At 44.5% G+C, this 18,866-nt stretch overlaps 1 protein-coding gene across 5 annotated transcripts in view; it reads right to left on the bottom strand.

Annotated features, from left to right (window-relative positions):
• The window catches only part of LOC106613153 (protocadherin Fat 3), a 356,089-nt gene that overhangs the window by 40,090 nt on the left and 297,133 nt on the right, over positions 1–18,866 (bottom strand). For all 5 annotated transcript variants that reach the window (XM_082956408.1, XM_082956409.1, XM_082956411.1 and 2 more), the window contains 6 exons: positions 14,902–17,636; positions 13,352–14,723; positions 9,008–9,204; positions 8,155–8,308; positions 7,834–8,067; positions 535–924 (listed from right to left, as the gene is read on the bottom strand). In XM_082956408.1, the coding sequence (XP_082812534.1) occupies positions 535–924; positions 7,834–8,067; positions 8,155–8,308; positions 9,008–9,204; positions 13,352–14,723; positions 14,902–17,636 (5,082 nt within the window). The remainder of the gene's footprint in view (positions 1–534; positions 925–7,833; positions 8,068–8,154; positions 8,309–9,007; positions 9,205–13,351; positions 14,724–14,901; positions 17,637–18,866) is intronic.

The following is an 18,866-nucleotide window of genomic DNA, read 5'->3' as shown; positions in this document are numbered from 1 at the left end:
TTTCCGGATTAACTGACCTTCATGTCTTAAAGTAATAACGTACTGTCGTTTCTCTTTGCTTACTTGAGCTGTTCTTGCCATAATATAGACTTGCTCTTTCACCAAATAGGGCTATCTTGCGTATACCACCCCTACCTATTCCAAACACAACTGATTGTCTCAAACACATTAAGAAGGAAAGAAATTCCACAAATTAACTTTTAACAAGGCACACCTGTTAATTGAAATGCATTCCAGGTGACTACCTCATGTAGCCGGTTGAGAGAATCCCAAGAGTGTGCAAAGCTGTCATCAAGTCAAAGGGTGGCTACTTCAAGAATCTCAAATATAAAATATTTTTGATTTGTTCAACACTTTCTTGGTCACTACATGATTCCATATGTGTTATTTCATAGTTTTGATGTCTTCACTATTATTCTACAATGTAGAAAATAGTAAAAATAAAGAAAAACCCTGGAATGAGTAAGTGTGTCCAAACTTTTGACTGGTACTGTACATAAATTTAAACGTTATATTCTGCATATGGGAACTTACCAGTGACGGGGTGTATGTGGAACTTTCCGTGCTCGTTGCCAGAGCGGATACTATAGGTTATCTCAGCGTTGGTTCCAATGTCCTTACTGGCTGCATACACTCTCAGCACCTCCGTCCCTAACGCCACGTCCTCTGGCACGGTGGCGAGGTGGTCACGCCGCTCAAACACCGGTGGGTTGTCATTGATGTCCAGGACCGTGACGGTCACGTTGACCAGGGAGGACAGGCGGACAGGAGAGCCCTGGTCGGACGCTCTGACCGTGATCATGTAGGACGGTTGCTGTTCGCGGTCTAGGGGACGTTCCAGGACCACGACGCCAGAGGATTTGTCGATGGAGAAGAAGCCGCCGGCAGAGTCGGCCAGAGAATATACCACCTTACGACTGACGCCTGGAGAGAGTGGAGAGGGATATTAGAACAATCTTTCATGAATAAATTATTTAATTTATTGATTGCCATCTGTGCGTGTGTTTTGAGAGTTGAGATATCAGAAAACAGACTGTAGAAAGAGAGAGCAAGAGAGAGTGATAGAGAAAAGAGAGAGCGAAAGAGAAAGAGAGAGTGCTAGTGAAAATAAAAATGCAAAGGGAGATAGAGAGGTTGACTCCAGTTCAAACATGAATCTCTCCTCCCTGATACCGTTCTCTCTCTCTCTCTCTCTCTCTCTCTCTCTCTGGTTCACTCTTCCTCGCTCTCTCTCCTCCCCGATACCCTTCTCTCTCTCTGGTTCCCTCATTCTCGCTCTCTCTCCCTCCCTCCCTCTCCTGATACCCATCTGTCTCTCTCTCTATCTCTCCTCTCCTCTCCTGATTCCCTTCTGTCTCTCTCTCTCTCGCTCCCCTCTCCTGATGCCCTTCTGTCTCTCTCTCTCTCACCTCTCCTGATGCCCTTCTGTCTCTCTCTCTCTCACCTCTCCTGATGCCCTTCTGTCCCTCTCTCTCCCTCTCTCACCTCTCCTGATGCCCTTCTGTCCCTCTCTCTCCCTCTCTCACCTCTCCTGATGCCCTTCTGTCAGTCTCTCTCTCCCGATGCCCTTGTCTCTCTCTCTCTCCCCTCCCATCATGCCCTTGTCTCTTGCATCCTGCTAACAGCCACAAAGCTTCCTCTTTGAAACCTGCGTGGCTTGTTTGGTAATCCTTTAATGCGCAAATACTTTTATCTCTAATACTTCAATACTTTTATGGTTGTGACTTTTCATTAGTATGGTTGTGACTTTTCATTAGTGTGGTTGTGACTTTTCATTAGTGTGGTTGTGACTTTTCATTAGTGTGGTTGTGACTTTTCATTAGTGTGGTTAGGACTTTTCATTAGTGTGGTTAGGACTTTTCATTAGTGTGGTTAGGACTTTTCATTAGTGTGGTTGTGACTTTTCATTAGTGTGGTTAGGACTTTTCATTAGTGTGGTTGTGACTTTTCATTGGTGTGGATGTGACATTACAGTAGTGTGGTTGTGACTTTTCATTAGTGTGGTTGTGACTTTTCATTGGTGTGGATGTGACATTACAGTAGTGTGGTTGTGACTTTTCATTAGTGTGGTTGTGACTTTTCATTAGTGTGGTTAGGACTTTTCCTTAGTGTGGTTAGGACTTTTCATTAGTGTGGATGTGACTTTTCATTAGTGTGGTTGTGACTTTTCATTAGTGTGGTTAGGACTTTTCATTAGTGTGGATGTGACTTTTCATTAGTGTGGTTGTGACTTTTCATTAGTGTGGTTGTGACTTTTCATTAGTGTGGTTAGGACTTTTCATTAGTGTGGATGTGACTTTTCATTAGTGTGGTTGTGACTTTTCATTAGTGTGGTTAGGACTTTTCATTCGTGTGGTTAGGACTTTTCATTAGTGTGGATGTGACTTTTCATTAGTGTGGTTGTGACTTTTCATTAATGTGGTTAGGACTTTTCATTAGTGTGGTTAGGACTTTTCATTAGTGTGGATGTGACTTTTCATTAGTGTGGTTAGGACTTTTCATTAGTGTGGTTGTGACTTTTCATTAGTGTGGTTGTGACTTTTCATTAGTGTGGATGTGACTTTTCATTAGTGTGGTTAGGACTTTTCATTAGTATGGTTGTGACTTTTCATTAGTGTGGTTAGGACTTTTCATTAGTGTGGTTAGGACTTTTCATTAGTGTGGTTGTGACTTTTCATTAATGTGGTTAGGACTTTTCATTAGTGTGGTTAGGACTTTTCATTAGTGTGGTTAGGACTTTTCATTAGTGTGGTTGTGACTTTTCATTAGTGTGGTTAGGACTTTTCATTAGTGTGGTTGTGACTTTTCATTAGTGTGGTTAGGACTTTTCATTAGTGTGGTTAGGACTTTTCATTAGTGTGGTTAGGACTTTTCATTAGTGTGGTTGTGACTTTTCATTAGTGTGGTTAGGACTTTTCATTAGTGTGGTTGTGACTTTTCATTGGTGTGGATGTGACATTACAGTAGTGTGGTTGTGACTTTTCATTAGTGTGGTTAGGACTTTTCATTAGTGTGGATGTGACTTTTCATTAGTGTGGTTGTGACTTTTCATTAGTGTGGTTAGGACTTTTCATTAGTGTGGTTGTGACTTTTCATTGGTGTGGATGTGACATTACAGTAGTGTGGTTGTGACTTTTCATTAGTGTGGTTGTGACTTTTCATTAGTGTGGATGTGACTTTTCATTAGTGTGGTTGTGACTTTTCATTAGTGTGGTTAGGAGTTTTCGTTTGTGTGGTTGTGACTTTTCATTAGTGTGGTTAGGACTTTTCATTAGTGTGGTTGTGACTTTTCATTGGTGTGGATGTGACATTACAGTAGTGTGGTTGTGACTTTTCATTAGTGTGGTTAGGACTTTTCATTAGTGTGGTTAGGACTTTTCATTAGTGTGGTTAGGACTTTTCATTAGTGTGGTTGTGACTTTTCATTAGTGTGGTTAGGACTTTTCATTAGTGTGGTTAGGACTTTTCATTCGTGTGGTTAGGACTTTTCATTAGTGTGGTTAGGACTTTTCATTAGTGTGGTTAGGACTTTTCATTAGTGTGGTTGTGACTTTTCATTAGTGTGGTTGTGACTTTTCATTAGTGTGGTTAGGACTTTTCCTTAGTGTGGTTAGGACTTTTCATTAGTGTGGATGTGACTTTTCATTAGTGTGGTTGTGACTTTTCATTAGTGTGGTTAGGACTTTTCATTAGTGTGGTTAGGACTTTTCATTAGTGTGGATGTGACTTTTCATTAGTGTGGTTAGGACTTTTCATTAGTGTGGTTGTGACTTTTCATTAGTGTGGTTGTGACTTTTCATTAGTGTGGATGTGACTTTTCATTAGTGTGGTTAGGACTTTTCATTAGTATGGTTGTGACTTTTCATTAGTGTGGTTAGGACTTTTCATTAGTGTGGTTAGGACTTTTCATTAGTGTGGTTAGGACTTTTCATTAGTGTGGTTGTGACTTTTCATTAATGTGGTTAGGACTTTTCATTAGTGTGGTTAGGACTTTTCATTAGTGTGGTTAGGACTTTTCATTAGTGTGGTTGTGACTTTTCATTAGTGTGGTTAGGACTTTTCATTATTGTGGTTAGGACTTTTCATTAGTGTGGTTAGGACTTTTCATTAGTGTGGTTAGGACTTTTCATTAGTGTGGTTAGGACTTTTCATTAGTGTGGTTGTGACTTTTCATTAGTGTGGTTAGGACTTTTCCTTAGTGTGGTTAGGACTTTTCATTAGTGTGGATGTGACTTTTCATTAGTGTGGATGTGACTTTTCATTAGTGTGGTTGTGACTTTTCATTAGTGTGGTTAGGACTTTTCATTAGTGTGGTTGTGACTTTTCATTAGTGTGGTTAGGACTTTTCATTAGTGTGGTTGTGACTTTTCATTGGTGTGGATGTGACATTACAGTAGTGTGGTTGTGACTTTTCATTAGTGTGGTTGTGACATTTCATTAGTGTGGTTAGGACTTTTCATTAGTGTGGTTAGGACTTTTCATTAGTGTGGATGTGACTTTTCATTAGTGTGGTTGTGACTTTTCATTAGTGTGGTTAGGACTTTTCATTAGTGTGGATGTGACTTTTCATTAGTGTGGTTAGGACTTTTCATTAGTGTGGATGTGACTTTTCATTAGTGTGGTTAGGACTTTTCATTAGTGTGGATGTGACTTTTCATTAGTGTGGTTAGGACTTTTCATTAGTGTGGATGTGACTTTTCATTAGTGTGGTTAGGACTTTTCATTAGTGTGGTTGTGACTTTTCATTGGTGTGGATGTGACATTACAGTAGTGTGGTTGTGACTTTTCATTAGTGTGGTTGTGACTTTTCATTAGTGTGGTTAGGACTTTTCATTAGTGTGGTTAGGACTTTTCATTAGTGTGGTTGTGACTTTTCATTAGTGTGGTTAGGACTTTTCATTAGTGTGGATGTGACTTTTCATTAGTGTGGTTGTGACTTTTCATTGGTGTGGATGTGACATTACAGTAGTGTGGTTGTGACTTTTCATTAGTGTGGTTGTGACTTTTCATTGGTGTGGATGTGACATTACAGTAGTGTGGTTGTGACTTTTCATTAGTGTGGTTGTGACTTTTCATTAGTGTGGTTAGGACTTTTCCTTAGTGTGGTTAGGACTTGTCATTAGTGTGGTTGTGACTTTTCATTAGTGTGGTTGTGACTTTTCATTAGTGTGGTTGTGACTTTTCATTAGTGTGGCTGTGACTTTTCATTAGTGTGGTTAGGACTTTTCATTAGTGTGGATGTGACTTTTCATTAGTGTGGTTAGGACTTTTCATTAGTGTGGTTGTGACTTTTCATTAGTGTGGTTAGGACTTTTCATTAGTGTGGATGTGACTTTTCATTAGTGTGGTTGTGACTTTTCATTAGTGTGGATGTGATTTTTCATTAGTGTGGATGTGACTTTTCATTGGTGTGGATGTGACTTTTCATTAGTGTGGTTAGGACTTTTCATTAGTGTGGATGTGACTTTTCATTAGTGTGGTTAGGACTTTTCATTAGTGTGGTTAGGACTTTTCCTTAGTGTGGTTAGGACTTTTCATTAGTGTGGTTAGGACTTTTCATTAGTGTGGTTGTGACTTTTCATTAGTGTGGTTAGGACTTTTCATTAGTGTGGTTAGGACTTTTCATTAGTGTGGTTTGGACTTTTCATTAGTGTGGTTGTGACTTTTCATTAGTGTGGTTAGGACTTTTCATTAGTGTGGTTGTGACTTTTCATTAGTGTGGTTAGGACTTTTCATTAGTGTGGTTAGGACTTTTCATTAGTGTGGTTGTGGCAGAGGTTTATTTTCTTTCCTTTCCCTCTTTGCCAGGCGAGACAGTGACAGCAGCCAAATGGGAGTGTTAGCAGTGTGTGTGTGTGATTGCTAGCAGTATGTGCTAACAGCTGGTCCAAACCCAAGGCAAATTAAATAGGATTGCTAACAGCTAACAGTGAGGTATGTGCTGAGCAGAGCAGAGTAAACATTATTATAAACTCTACCCATCTATCGGTTAATATACAGCTGGATAGGCAACTCTGGTCCTGGAGAGCTGCAGTGTGTGCAGGTGAGAGAGAGCGAGAGAGAGAGAGAGAGAGAGGAGAGAGAGAGAGAGAGAGAGAGAGAACGACAGAGAGTGAGAGACAGAGAGTGTGACAGAGAGAGTGACAGAGAGAAAGTGATGGAGAGAGAGAGAGAGAGAGAGAGAGAGAGAGAGAGAGAGAGAGAGAGAGAGAGAGAGAGAGAGAGAGAGAGAGAAATCATAGCCTTGGTATTGAGAGAGGCCGCCGTAGGCAGACCATACAGTGAGGGGAAAAAGTATTTGATCCCCTGCTGATTTTGTACGCTTGCCCACTGACAAAGAAATGATCAGTCTATAATTTTAATGGTAGGTTTATTTGAACAGTGAGAGACAGAATAACAACAAAAAAATCCAGAAAAACGCATGTCAATAATGTTATAAATTGATTTGCATTTTAATGAGGGAAATAAGTATTTGACCCCTCTGCAAAACATGCCTAAGTACTTGGTGGCAAAACCCTTGTTGGCAATCACAGAGGTTAGACGTTTCTTGTAGTTGGCCACCAGGTTTGCACACATCTCAGGAGGGATTTTGTCCCACTCCTCTTTGCAGATCTTCTCCAAGTCATTAAGGTTTCGAGGCTGACATTTGGCAACTCGAACCTTCAGCTCACTCCACAGATTTTCTATGAGATTAAGGTCTGGAGACTGGCTAGGCCACTCCAGGACCTTAATGTGCTTCTTCTTGAGCCACTCCTTTGTTGCCTTGGCCGTGTGTTTTGGGTCATTGTCATGCTGGAATACCCATCCACGACCCATTTGACGGTACATGGCCCCGTCCATCGTCCTTTTGATGCGGTGAAGTTGTCCTGTCCCCTTAGCAGAAAAACACCCCCAAAGCATAATGTTTCCACCTCCATGTTTGACGGTGGTCTTGGCCATGGTGGAGAGTTTGGAATCTGATTGATTGATTGCTTCTGTGGACAGGTGTCTTTTATACAGGTAACAAGCTGAGATTAGGAGCACTCCCTTTAAGAGTGTGCTCCTAATCTCAGCTCGTTACCTGTATAAAAGACACCTGGGAGCCAGAAATCTTTCTGATTGAGAGGGGGTCAAATACTTATTTCCCTCATTAAAATGCAAATCAATTTCAAAAAATGTTGACATGCGTTTTTCTGGATTTTTTTGTTGTTATTCTGTCTCTCACTGTTCAAATAAACCTACCATTAAAATTATAGACTGATCATTTCTTTGTCAGTGGGCAAACGTACAAAATCAGCAGGGGATCATACTTTTTCCCCTCACTGTATGTATTGGGTGAAATACCACCGTGTGCCATCATAGCAGCAATATTTGTGACCTGTTGCCACAAGAAAAGGACAACCAGTAAAGAACAAACACCAATGTAAATACAACCTATATTTATGTTTATTTATTTTCCCTTTTGTACTTTATCTATTTGCACATCATTACAACACTGTATATAGACATAATATGACATTTGAAATGTCTTTATTCTTTTGGAACTTCTGTGAGTGTAATGTTTACTGTTAATATTTTATTGTTTATTTAACTTTTGTTTATTATCTACTTCACTTGCTTTAGCAATGTTAACATATCTTTCCCATGCAATAAAGCCCTTGAATTAAAATTGAATTGAGGGAGAGAGAGAGAGAGAGAGAGAGAGAGAGAGAGAGAGACAGACAGACAGACAGACAGACAGACAGACAGACAGACAGACAGACAGACAGACAGACAGACAGACAGACAGACAGACAGACAGACAGACAGACAGACAGACAGGGAGAAACAGAGCGGAGAATATTCCATTCTTACCTTCATCAGGGTCGATGGCCTGTATGCGTGTGAGCAGGGCCTTGGTGGCTGTGTCTTCATACACACTGGCAGTGTAGTGGGGAGCAGAGAACGCCGGAGGGTTGTCATTCACATCCAACAGCGTCAGGTGGACCTCCGCACGACAGAACCGACCACCACCGTCTGTCGCCTGGGCAACCAGTCTGTACACCGGGGTCTTCTCCCTGTCCAGGGCCTGGGCTGTCTTTAGTTCACCTGAACAGAAAAAAGAGGAGAGACAGGTTAAGATCACACACACATCAACTTCATTGGTAAACCTCAAACAAAGTAAAGGTAGTGTACCAGTGTCTGGGTCGATGCTGAAGTCTTCAGAGCCGGGTCCATGTAGAGAGTACTGGATCCAAGCACTGACCCCTACATCAGCATCGCTGGCCCCAACCCCCACTATCACTCTGTTGACTGGGATATCCTCTGGGAGCGAGGCCGTGTACAGAGCCTGCACACACAGCAAGATAGCATCAAACACCACAACACTCATAATGCATAGCATTACACACACAACAAGAACATACTAACAGTCATAATACATTTATCCAGAGACAACAAAAATATAGGCTACTGACATAAAACCCCCACAACGTTCATAATACATAACATGTACACACACAAGAGAATATTAACATCAAAAAGTTCTCCCTCAGAACATACAATTCCTCTATACACAACAAGAAGAGAATACTAACTACATAACGCAGTAGCCTGTATATCAGTCAGCATCAACCACACCACTACTCTCCTCATAGTGTACAACAGCTCCGTAGACAGACAGAACTAACAGTAGTAACTAACACACAGCAAAAAACATTGTCTATCAAACTGCATTACAAATCAACACAGTTCCTTAACATATACAGCAAACACACTGCTCAAACAGACACACAACCACAGCTACATATCACAATGACCAATAAACATAAACATATGAAATGCAGTAGTGTACAGACGGAACCGTCTGTAATAAAGAGCCTCCCTGTGGCTCAGTTGGTAGAGCATGGTGTGTGCAACGCCAGGGTTGTGGGTTCGATTCCCACGGGGGGCCAGTACGGGAAAAGAAAAATTTATGAAATGAATTGAAATGTATGCATTCACTCTGGATAAGAGCGTCTGCTAAATGACTAAAATGAGTGTGACTGACCTGGTCACAGACAGGGCTGTTGTCGTTGGTGTCAGTCACAGACACCTCCACGGTTGCCCTGGTGACGAACAGGCCGTCGCTAGCGGTAACGTTGAGGAGGTATCGTTCCTGTTCCTCGCGGTCCAGTGGGCGCTTCACGTACATCTTCCACTCACCCTGCACCTGCCCCAGGGCAAACTTCCCCCGAGGGTTCCCACCTGAGGAGAGAGGTAGGGAGGAAGAAAGAGAGTTTATATACACTCACAAACCAGAGAAATGCATGCACTCTCACTGTCTAACAAACACACACACACATTTCTCATAGCAAGAACCCTCAGCTCAAACTACTGAGGAGGAGGCTGCAGTCTGAGGGCCAGCTTAAAACACACACACTGGCACACACACATAAGAGCTTTATATTTGGACGTTGCACTGGAATTAACAGTGTAGCAATCAATGAGTGTCACGCACATAAGATGGCACTACCTACTACCAAATACACATTAGACTGGGTCAGCGACAGCATCTCATACACAGAACCTTAGTAACTACACTCACACCTGCCCCTCAGAGAGGTAGAGGGTCAAGGAAGGATGGAGAGAGATAGATGGTGAAAGAGAGAGCGAGGAAACGGAAGAGGACGAGAGTGAAAAATATATAACAAAAGGGAGAGAAGAGGAGAAAAGGGAGAGAAGGAGATGTAGAGAGAGACAGACATACATGTCACCTACAGCTGAAACACTGACAAAGCTGTTATTGTGGTATTACAGTAGTGAGTTATTATGTGGAGATATTTAGGGCTGTATAACACGGACTGTTCCCTGTCTGTACTAGACACAACACTCTTCGCAGCAGAGTGGACCTTTTCATAGAGAGTAGAGAAACCTCTCCTAGACTAGTGAGTGAGTGGGAGGCTGCAGTCTCAGTGTGAGTACCAGCCATGCAGACTCAGTAATAGACTACAGCTGTAAGATCTTAATTTGAGGAAATGTGAATTATTATGTGGATTATAATTAATGGACATGTTTTGTAAGGGTTGATAAATTTTTCATTGGGCCAATCAATTTTAAAGTGGAAATTACAAACTTTAGTAGTATTTTTAAACCTTGAATACACTACAGCTTTGCATTTCCTGCTGTACAGGAAAATTCTCAGCAACAAAGGAGTGATCAAATTAAGATCATGCATCTGTAGCTGTTCTAGTCAGCCTCATTAGCACAGCCTCTATTCTGTGAGTCTTCTCATCACCACTTCAACAAGAACACCTTATCAGCCTCCTTCTGTCCTTACCCCAGTCCTTAATGACTGGTTGACTGAGAAGGAATGGAAAGGGTATGCTTATATAGGCTAGACACACACAGACAGACAGACAGACAGACAGACAGACAGACAGACAGACAGACAGACAGACAGACAGACAGACAGACAGACAGACAGACAGACAGACAGACAGACAGACAGACAGACAGACAGACAGACAGACAGAGAAAGTAGGACATGTGAAAAAGGAGGAGGAAACAACATAATGACAGAGAAGAGAAGTGCTAGAAGTCCTCTGGCTGAAGTGCTTTCCAGCAGACGCTTTTATCTAGAGTGACATATAATAAGTGCATTCGATTAAGAAAGTGTCCACTGAGTGTAGACTAGGGATCTGACATCTGAGCCAACCTAACTCACTGACCACTACCCCCTGACAACACACCACACACAGCCCAAAGACTTCTGTCAGAGACAGACATTATCTCTGTCTGAAACATCTCTCCACTCCCCTCCTATAACAACAACATCCTAATTGGTTTTTCCTCTCCACTCCCCTCCTGTAACAACAACATCCTAATTGGTTTTTCCTCTCCACTCCCCTCCTGTAACAACAACATCCTAATTGGTTTTTCCACTCCACTCCCCTCCTGTAACAACAACATCCTAATTGGTTTTTCCTCTCCACTCCCCTCCTGTAACAACAACATCCTAATTGGTTTTTCCACTCCACTCCCCTCCTATAACAACAACATCCTAATTGGTTTTTCCTCTCCACTCCCCTCCTGTAACAACAACATCCTAATTGGTTTTTCCTCTCCACTCCCCTCCTGTAACAACAACATCCTAATTGGTTTTTCCTCTCCACTCCCCTCCTATAACAACAACATCCTAATTGGTTTTTCCTCTCCACTCCCCTCCTATTATAACAACATCCTAATTGGTTTTTCCACTCCACTCCCCTCCATATGGTCTGATGATAGCTCTAAACACCCGGCTTCCCGATTCATCTCAACATCACTAAACTCTGTGCAATTAAAATCAGCCGGTGGCTAAATGCATGATCTTGATCTATTGATGCGAACAGGGCGGGGACAACGAACCGGGCGGGGACAACGGACACAAACAGAGCCGATATAAAAAGATTTCCATCATTGTAAATGGATCACACACACACAGACACACTTCCTGTAAGCCTGACCAACCACATTGCGCCAAAATTACATCACAAACACTCAATCATTACATTTCCTTTTCCCAGTTTGTTTACATTAAACTTCCATGATACCTTATCAAGTATGGTGTGGGGCAACTAAGATGCAGACGTCTAGGTGAGGCTTTGAGAGCGGCTGGAAGTCAACGGATTTGTCATATCGCATCCCCTGGCTTCCGTCAAAGTGTTAAAATCCTCCCAAGACAACACCCAACAATACCAGACAATAATACCACAGTTATGAAATAGCCTGTCAAATATCTGGCTCAGCTAAATCAAATATTGGTTTTCACCTTGTGGTGTTGGTACATGTTCAATACAGGTATTTTCTTTGTGCTAGTATAAAAACATATATCCCTATATCGCTGGCTTTCAAACTATTTCCTGCTGTGTCAAAGATCGATTCAATGTGTCTCTTTGTAAAAGTGTGTATAATTCGTTCAGTGTCTCTGCTGCGTAAGGTCACATCTAGCTGTCGTTCATTCTCTTCTTCTCGCAGCAGTGTGTAATGCCAATTCATTCTCTATCCTCTCTCTCTCTCTCTCTCTCTCTCTCTCTCTCTGTGTGTGTGTTTTGGTCCAAGCTCTCTGTCATTGATCCTCTCTTTCTCTATGCAGTGTTTAACATAAGTTAATTCTCCTTCTCAATCTATCTCCCTCTCTCTTTCTGTTGTAGGTAAGGTCACATATCTCCTGTCCTTCATTCTCTCCCTCTCTCCCTCCCTCCCTCTTTGCGATGCTAATTAGAATTCCGTTCAGAAGAGGGTTTCCTGCTTTTCAGTCCTTCATTAGCTTCCTATTCCCAGTCGGCATGGCGATCCACCGCTCCGTCTCATTGGGCATTCCTACTTCATTATTATTTCCCCACTTGTCAATTAGCAGAGAACAAATCAGACAACTCTAACCATCTTTTCAACAAGACATTCATAAAAGACAGATTTAGTCATATTTTGTCCTTCTCTCTCACCTTTTATATCTTTGTTTCATTATGTATCAAAACAGACTTTACCACTCTTTCAACTGCCAGATACTTCACCAAACCAAATATTCAGCTCCCTAAAAGGTAAAAACATTTATGAAAATCACCTCCCATTGATGTCCCTGGGTCAACCACAATGTAATTAACCCTCTCCAGTCTCCACTTTAAAATAAACACCCATCCATTAAAGCTATGGAAAGAAATAAAACAGGACATATCGCTATAGCAACAACTTTCATCAAATGCACCGCAGGTACTCTTAAACTGTTTACTATAACTGTATTTACTACCTCCGCAGCGTTCGCCGATGTCAGGGGGGTTGTGCAGGCACCTCATATTTTGTGATGAAAAAATGGCTTATCTGGGAAAGAGCTAGTCTCAGCAGTATTCAAATCATTATTACTGTGACAACGTTTGTTTATTAATCAAACCTCCACTGCTAGTATGCGCAAACATACCTAAGATACGAATAAGAAATGTATGAATTATGAATCAAGCCTCATCCTTAATTTATTGTTATTGGTTTCCCTCTTGTTTATTCACAAGCATTGTTGTGATGGTTTGGAGATGAGCCAGGCAGCATACAAATGAAGAGTTTATCTAAAGTAAACAGACAGACAGACAGACAGGCAGGCAGGCAGGCAGGCAGGCAGGCAGGCAGGCAGGCAGGCAGGCAGGCAGGCAGGCAGGCAGGCAGGCAGGCAGGCAGGCAGGCAGGCAGGCAGGCAGGCAGGCAGTGAAGTGAGACAGGGAGACAGAGACAGACAGATAGAGATAGCCAATATGAAGGTAGAGAAGCAGACTGACAGTAAGTGAGTGAGACAGGGGGACAGACAGACAGTGAGACATAAAGATGCATAAAGAGGACAGACAGCTAAACACATTAATAACACACACACTCCCATTCTCTGACTCACCTGTGATGTGATAGCTGACTTGGCGGTTCACCCGAGAGCTGTCGTCGTCTCTAGTGTTGAGCACAGCCACCACCTCACCAGGGGGGTCGCTCTCGCGCACCGAGCCACAGTACCTCTCATCCAGGAATCTAGGCGGGTTGTCGTTGATGTCCGACACGGCCACGGTCACCATGGAGGTGGAGGAGAGGGCCAGAGTCTCCCCCAGGTCTGAGGCCACCACCAGGAAGGCGTAGGACGGGTACATCTCATGGTCCAACTCCTTGAGAGTAGAGATCCAGCCCGTGTTGCTGTCAATGGTGAAGGTCTGTGTAGATTGGTCCGGCTCCCCTTCGGATTGTGCCAACATGCCTAGGCTGTATGTAACCTGTCCGTTAGCTCCAGAGTCTGGGTCCAGAGCCTGAACCTGGATGATCATGGTGCCGATAGGCATCCCTTCCATCACTGTCGCCTCATAGGAGTTGGATTCAAATGCTGGCTTATTGTCATTCAGATCCAGGACTTTGACTTCTACGTCAACGCTGGTCACAGAGTCCAGCTTGGCCTGCTGCACGGTGGCCGTGACCTTGAAGTGGAAGGCAGTGATGACCTCGTGGTCCAGGGGCTTGTCCAGCTTGATGACCCCAGTGTCCCTGTCCACTACCAGGACTCCATCCTGGTTGTTCTCCCCGGTCTCTCCGTTGACCAGAGCAAAGGTGACTGGCAGCGAGGCGTAGCCTGGTGGGGTGATGAGGCGGACGGACCCTAGGGCAGCTCCTATAGGAGTGTCCTCTGGGACGGTAAAGGAGAACTGGGGTTGGGTGAAGGAGGGAATGAGGGCATCAGGTGCCAAGACGTGGATGTAGACTGATACTAAAGAGTGCTTGACAGGGATACCTCCATCTACTGCTTTGACAAAGAAAGACAGGACTGAGTTGCGCAGGTGACTGAAACTCCCCTTGGTGACCATCCAGCCGTTGTCAGGGTCGATCTCTAACATATCCACCACGGGTACGTGTGCCTCGCTGTAGAGCGAGTATGTCACCTTAGAGTTGGCACCGTCGTCAGGATCATACGCCTGGATCTGGGTCACCAAGAAGCCCTTGCCTACGTCGGATTTGACGGAAGCACGGTATTCCGTAGCTCTGAAGCGAGGGACATTGTCGTTGTCATCCACCAGGGAGACCCGGACGGTGCAGTAGGAGGCCCTTCCACCCCCGTCCTGGGCCGCCACCGTAAGGACAATGTCCTTGTTGGCAGGGTCCTCTCTGTCCAGCTTCTCCAGGGTGGTGATCTGACCGTTGGCATCCACACTAAACTGGTCCTTGCCCACGTCGTTCACGAATGAGTAGGTAATCTGGCCAAACACTCCTGGGTCAGCATCGGTCGCCCTTACCTGGTAATAATAGTTAAGTTACTTTCTTTTAGATGGGGTATTGTACATAGCAAACATGTCAAACAAAACATATTACAAATACTATTACAAATATAGTATCATGTGCATCAAAGCTTCATTAAATAAAATACACAATTCATTACCACAAGCTGACTTCTTTAAAATGAATGGCTCTTACCTGGATCACCTTGGTTCCTACTGCTGCATTTTCCCGTACCTCTGCATCATAGGCATTCAGTCCAAACACAGGGCTGTAGAGGTTGGCCCCCAGGACCCTGACGTGCACCTGGGCTGTGCTGGTGAACACCCCATCAGAGACGGATACATTCAGACTGTAGGCTGGCTCCATCCTCTGCTTTCTGTGACCAGACAACGTGATGATACCCGTCTTACCATCCATCACAAAGTTCATCCTCTCGTTTCCTGACAGGATGCTGTACTCCAGTTTGTCATAGTCAGAGCTGTCAGCATCCGAAGCCTGGACGCAGGTCAGAAAATAGCCCCTCGTGGCCAGTTCGCTGACATAGGCCTCGTAGAGAAGCTGGTTGAACACCGGAGGGTTGTCGTTCATGTCATTCACCACCACCGTGACCGACACTTCACTGCTCAGCGGTGGGAAGCCGTTATCGGTTGCCCTGACGATGAAGTCATAGCGCTGGACCAGCTCGTGGTCGAGCATGCGGGCGGTCAAGATGAGGCCGCTGCTGCTGTCGATGTGGAAGTGGTCGGTGCTGTTGTAAGCATCTGTGGGGTAGAATATCTGATAGCGTACAATGTTGTTCTTCTCAGAGTCTTTGTCGGTAGCCACCACTTGCAGAGCCGGAGTGCCGATCATGGCAGTCTCAGACAGAACTGCCTTATAGGACGTTCTCTCAAACACCGGAGGGTTATCATTGACATCATTAACTGTGACATCTACGTCCACCTCAGCACGGGCGCCGGTCAGGTAGTCTGTGGCTCTGACGGTCAGACGGAAGGATGGGGCGATCTCATAGTCCAGGGAGTTGATGACTCTGATGACTCCGGTGTCAAAGCCGATGTCAAACTGCAGAGAGGGGTCTCCCTCCACGATGGTGTAGATTATGTTCTGGCCCTCAGGGCTGGTGGCGTTGATTCCTAATATGGGAGTGTGTACCGCTACGTCCTCGTTCACCGACACTGCGTAGAAGGACTTGTCGAAGACGGGCATGGCCTTGTTCACCACGGTGATGGGGAACTCTAAGGTGGAGGAAAGAGGAGGGTAACCTCCGTCCTTGGTGTAAACTACCATCTGGTACTCCTGGTTGGACAGGTCAGACTCAAAAGACTTCTTCAGACGGAGGCCGCCCGTCAGCCTGTCAATCTCAAAGTGTCCGTGATCGTCTTTCAGGTAGTAGGACACCTCTCCGTTGATGCCTTTGTCACGGTCCACGGCGGTGACCCGGAATATGGGCGAACCGGGTTCGGCCTCCACTTGGACGGCAGCGTAATACGGTAGTCCCACGAACACAGGAGCGTTGTCGTTAATGTCCTCTACCTGCACCCTGACCATTACCCTGGCAACACGCAGACGGTCGTGCTCCCTCCCAGCCTCCACCACCAGCTCATAGAACTCCTGCTCCTCACGGTCGAAGGGAATGCCAGTGGTCTGGATGACGCCAGAGGTGGATCGGATCCGGAAGCGTGTCCCAGGATTCAGTAGGGTGTACTTGAGGGGCTCGTTGAGGCGATTCCCCACTGCGTTGACCACGGCCACTTTGGTGATGTTGGTATTGTTCTCTTGGATGGACGAGGAGTAGAGGCTGTGGGCGAAGAAGAGGCCAGAGTCCAGCGTCTCACGGACCAGAACAGTGACTAGAGCAGTGCTGGAGAACTTACCGTCGGACACTTTGACGTTGAAGCGGAAGCGTTCCTTGGAGAAGTTGTTGTTTTTAACGGTGATGATGCCGCTGGAGGGCTGGATGGCAAAGTGCTCCAGGTTGCCATCTGTCAGTGAGTAGGTGAGCTCTGTGGGGACGTTTTGGTCTGGGTCCATAGCTGAGACCTGTAATGCCTCCACTCCTACATAGGTGGGCAGCAGCAGGACAGTTTCGTAGGTGTCTTGGGTGAAGCGAGGTGGAGAGTCGTTTGTGTCGATCACCTGGATGGTGACCTCGGTGGGGCTATCCGCCGTCAGCTGAGGCCTCCCACTGTCTCTCACATGAACATGAAAGTTAAAACTAGCAAACGTCTCGTGGTCCAGGTTGGCGATAGTTCTGATGGAGCCGGTGCCAGAATCCACTGTAAAGAACATCTTGGCTGTGTCCTCAACGATCTGATAGACCAGGAGAGCGTTCTGGTTGCGGTCAGCATCAGTGGCCTTGATGACCAGAGGTGTTTTGTCTGGGTTCAGGACCACACTGTTGATGGGCGCCGCCTCGCTGATACTACCCTGGTAGCACAGCAGCTGGAACACAGGTGGGTTGTCGTTTTCATCCACCACCCGTATGAGCAGGGTGGCGTTGGAGGCCATGCCTGCCATATTGGTGGCCTGGATGATCAGGTTGTAAGATGCTGTGGTCTCATAGTCCAAGGGTTTCTGAGTTGTGATCACGCCACTGTACTGGTTGATCCTGAAGGTGCGTTCGCTGTTGCCATGTCGGATGTCGTAGGTCAGCGTGGTTTGGCTCATGGCGCTTACTGTGGTGACAGAGGTTCCCACGGCAACGTTCTCTGTGACCTCGGCCTGGTACTCGGTCTGGGGGAACTTGGGTCCGGCGTTGTCGGAGAGCGTGACGGCGATGCGAACCACAGAGGTGGCAAAGAGTGGCGGGGAGCCGTTATCGGTGACTCTGACGGTAATGACGTAGTAGCCGATGGTGGAGAGGTCGAGCTCGCGGGCCACAGAGATGATCCCCAGAACCGGTTCAATCCGGAACGTGTTCCCTGTGTTGCCTAAAGGAAAACAGACATAAGAATGAATATTCAGTGATAAAAACTACTGCATCGAAATCTATATCAACTGTTTGTATATTGTCATCTATTATCGATATACTGTCTATATCAGGGGTCTTCAACAGGTCGATCGGGAGCTACAAGTAGCTTTAAGCCCACCTCCGAGTAGCTCGCCAAACAACTCTGAAAGTTCATGCAATTTCACGTTTTCCCACGGCAAACTGTCATTAACAAATCTCACAAGTATCAGACACCTCAAGCTCCCAGCTACTATCTAATCAACACAATATTAACATTATCCTACCCCTGGTTAGCCACTATTGGCTTAAAAAAAAAAATAATAATACAATATCTGCCAATTAATTTCCAGCAATACTGCCCCTGTCTGTCTGTGTGGTGCACTGGTTTGTCTATCACTCTGTGTGAAGCCAGTTGATGTGATAACCGTCTTGTAGGTTGACAGAAATACTTTCTCCAAAACATTCTTAATTAAATGTTAACTGCAAAGTAGGCTTACCTGGCAGAAGTATATCTTGAGTAAGTATATCATTTGTATCTATTATTTGTTATTATCAAATTTTTCTAATGAAATGAGTAGCAGCAGTACAGAACCATCGCTAGACCATCATATTAGATGGCACATTCCTCAAATTAGATGGTAATTAAAGGGCCAGATGCGCAACTAAAATTACACTCCAAAATAAATGTGTTAGTTTACTTCCAGACCCCCCAAAAAATGGTCTTCTGATGTGATTTAAGCATGACATGGACTCAGAACATCCAATGGTATTGTTCTCTGTGAACAATTGTACATTTGAGAGTAAAACATTCATAAATCTAAAATCAGGTTAAATAAAAGTGAGAAAACATAATTTGGGAAAAATCTAACAGAATTTTGGGAAGAAATAGCAGATTTTATAGGACCCCCTTATAGTGGTTTAAAAACAATTATTTGACCAGGTATATTGACAGAAAACATAGTGCACTACTTTATCTTGAACACTAAGGACCCGGGAAGAGTTGCAAGGTAGAGGAGCAGAGAAGAATGGGCCTATTTGAAAGCTGGGAAAAAAAATTGCAGCTCGCACCATGTTTCATTTTTTAAAGGAGCTCTCATGCTAGAAAAGGGTAGAGACCCCCGGTCTATATCTTTGTATAGTTAGACACACCTTATTCTTTTGATAGTTCTAAAACTCGTATTATAAACTGGGTGGTTCGAGCAAAGAAAGC

The sequence above is a fragment of the Salmo salar genome, chromosome 09 (genome assembly GCF_965601325.2).
Source record: "Salmo salar chromosome 09, fSalSal1, whole genome shotgun sequence".
Taxonomy (NCBI): domain Eukaryota; kingdom Metazoa; phylum Chordata; class Actinopteri; order Salmoniformes; family Salmonidae; genus Salmo; species Salmo salar.
The sequence above is the reverse complement of the archived record's forward strand: the minus strand, read 5'-3'. Positions and strand labels throughout refer to the sequence as shown.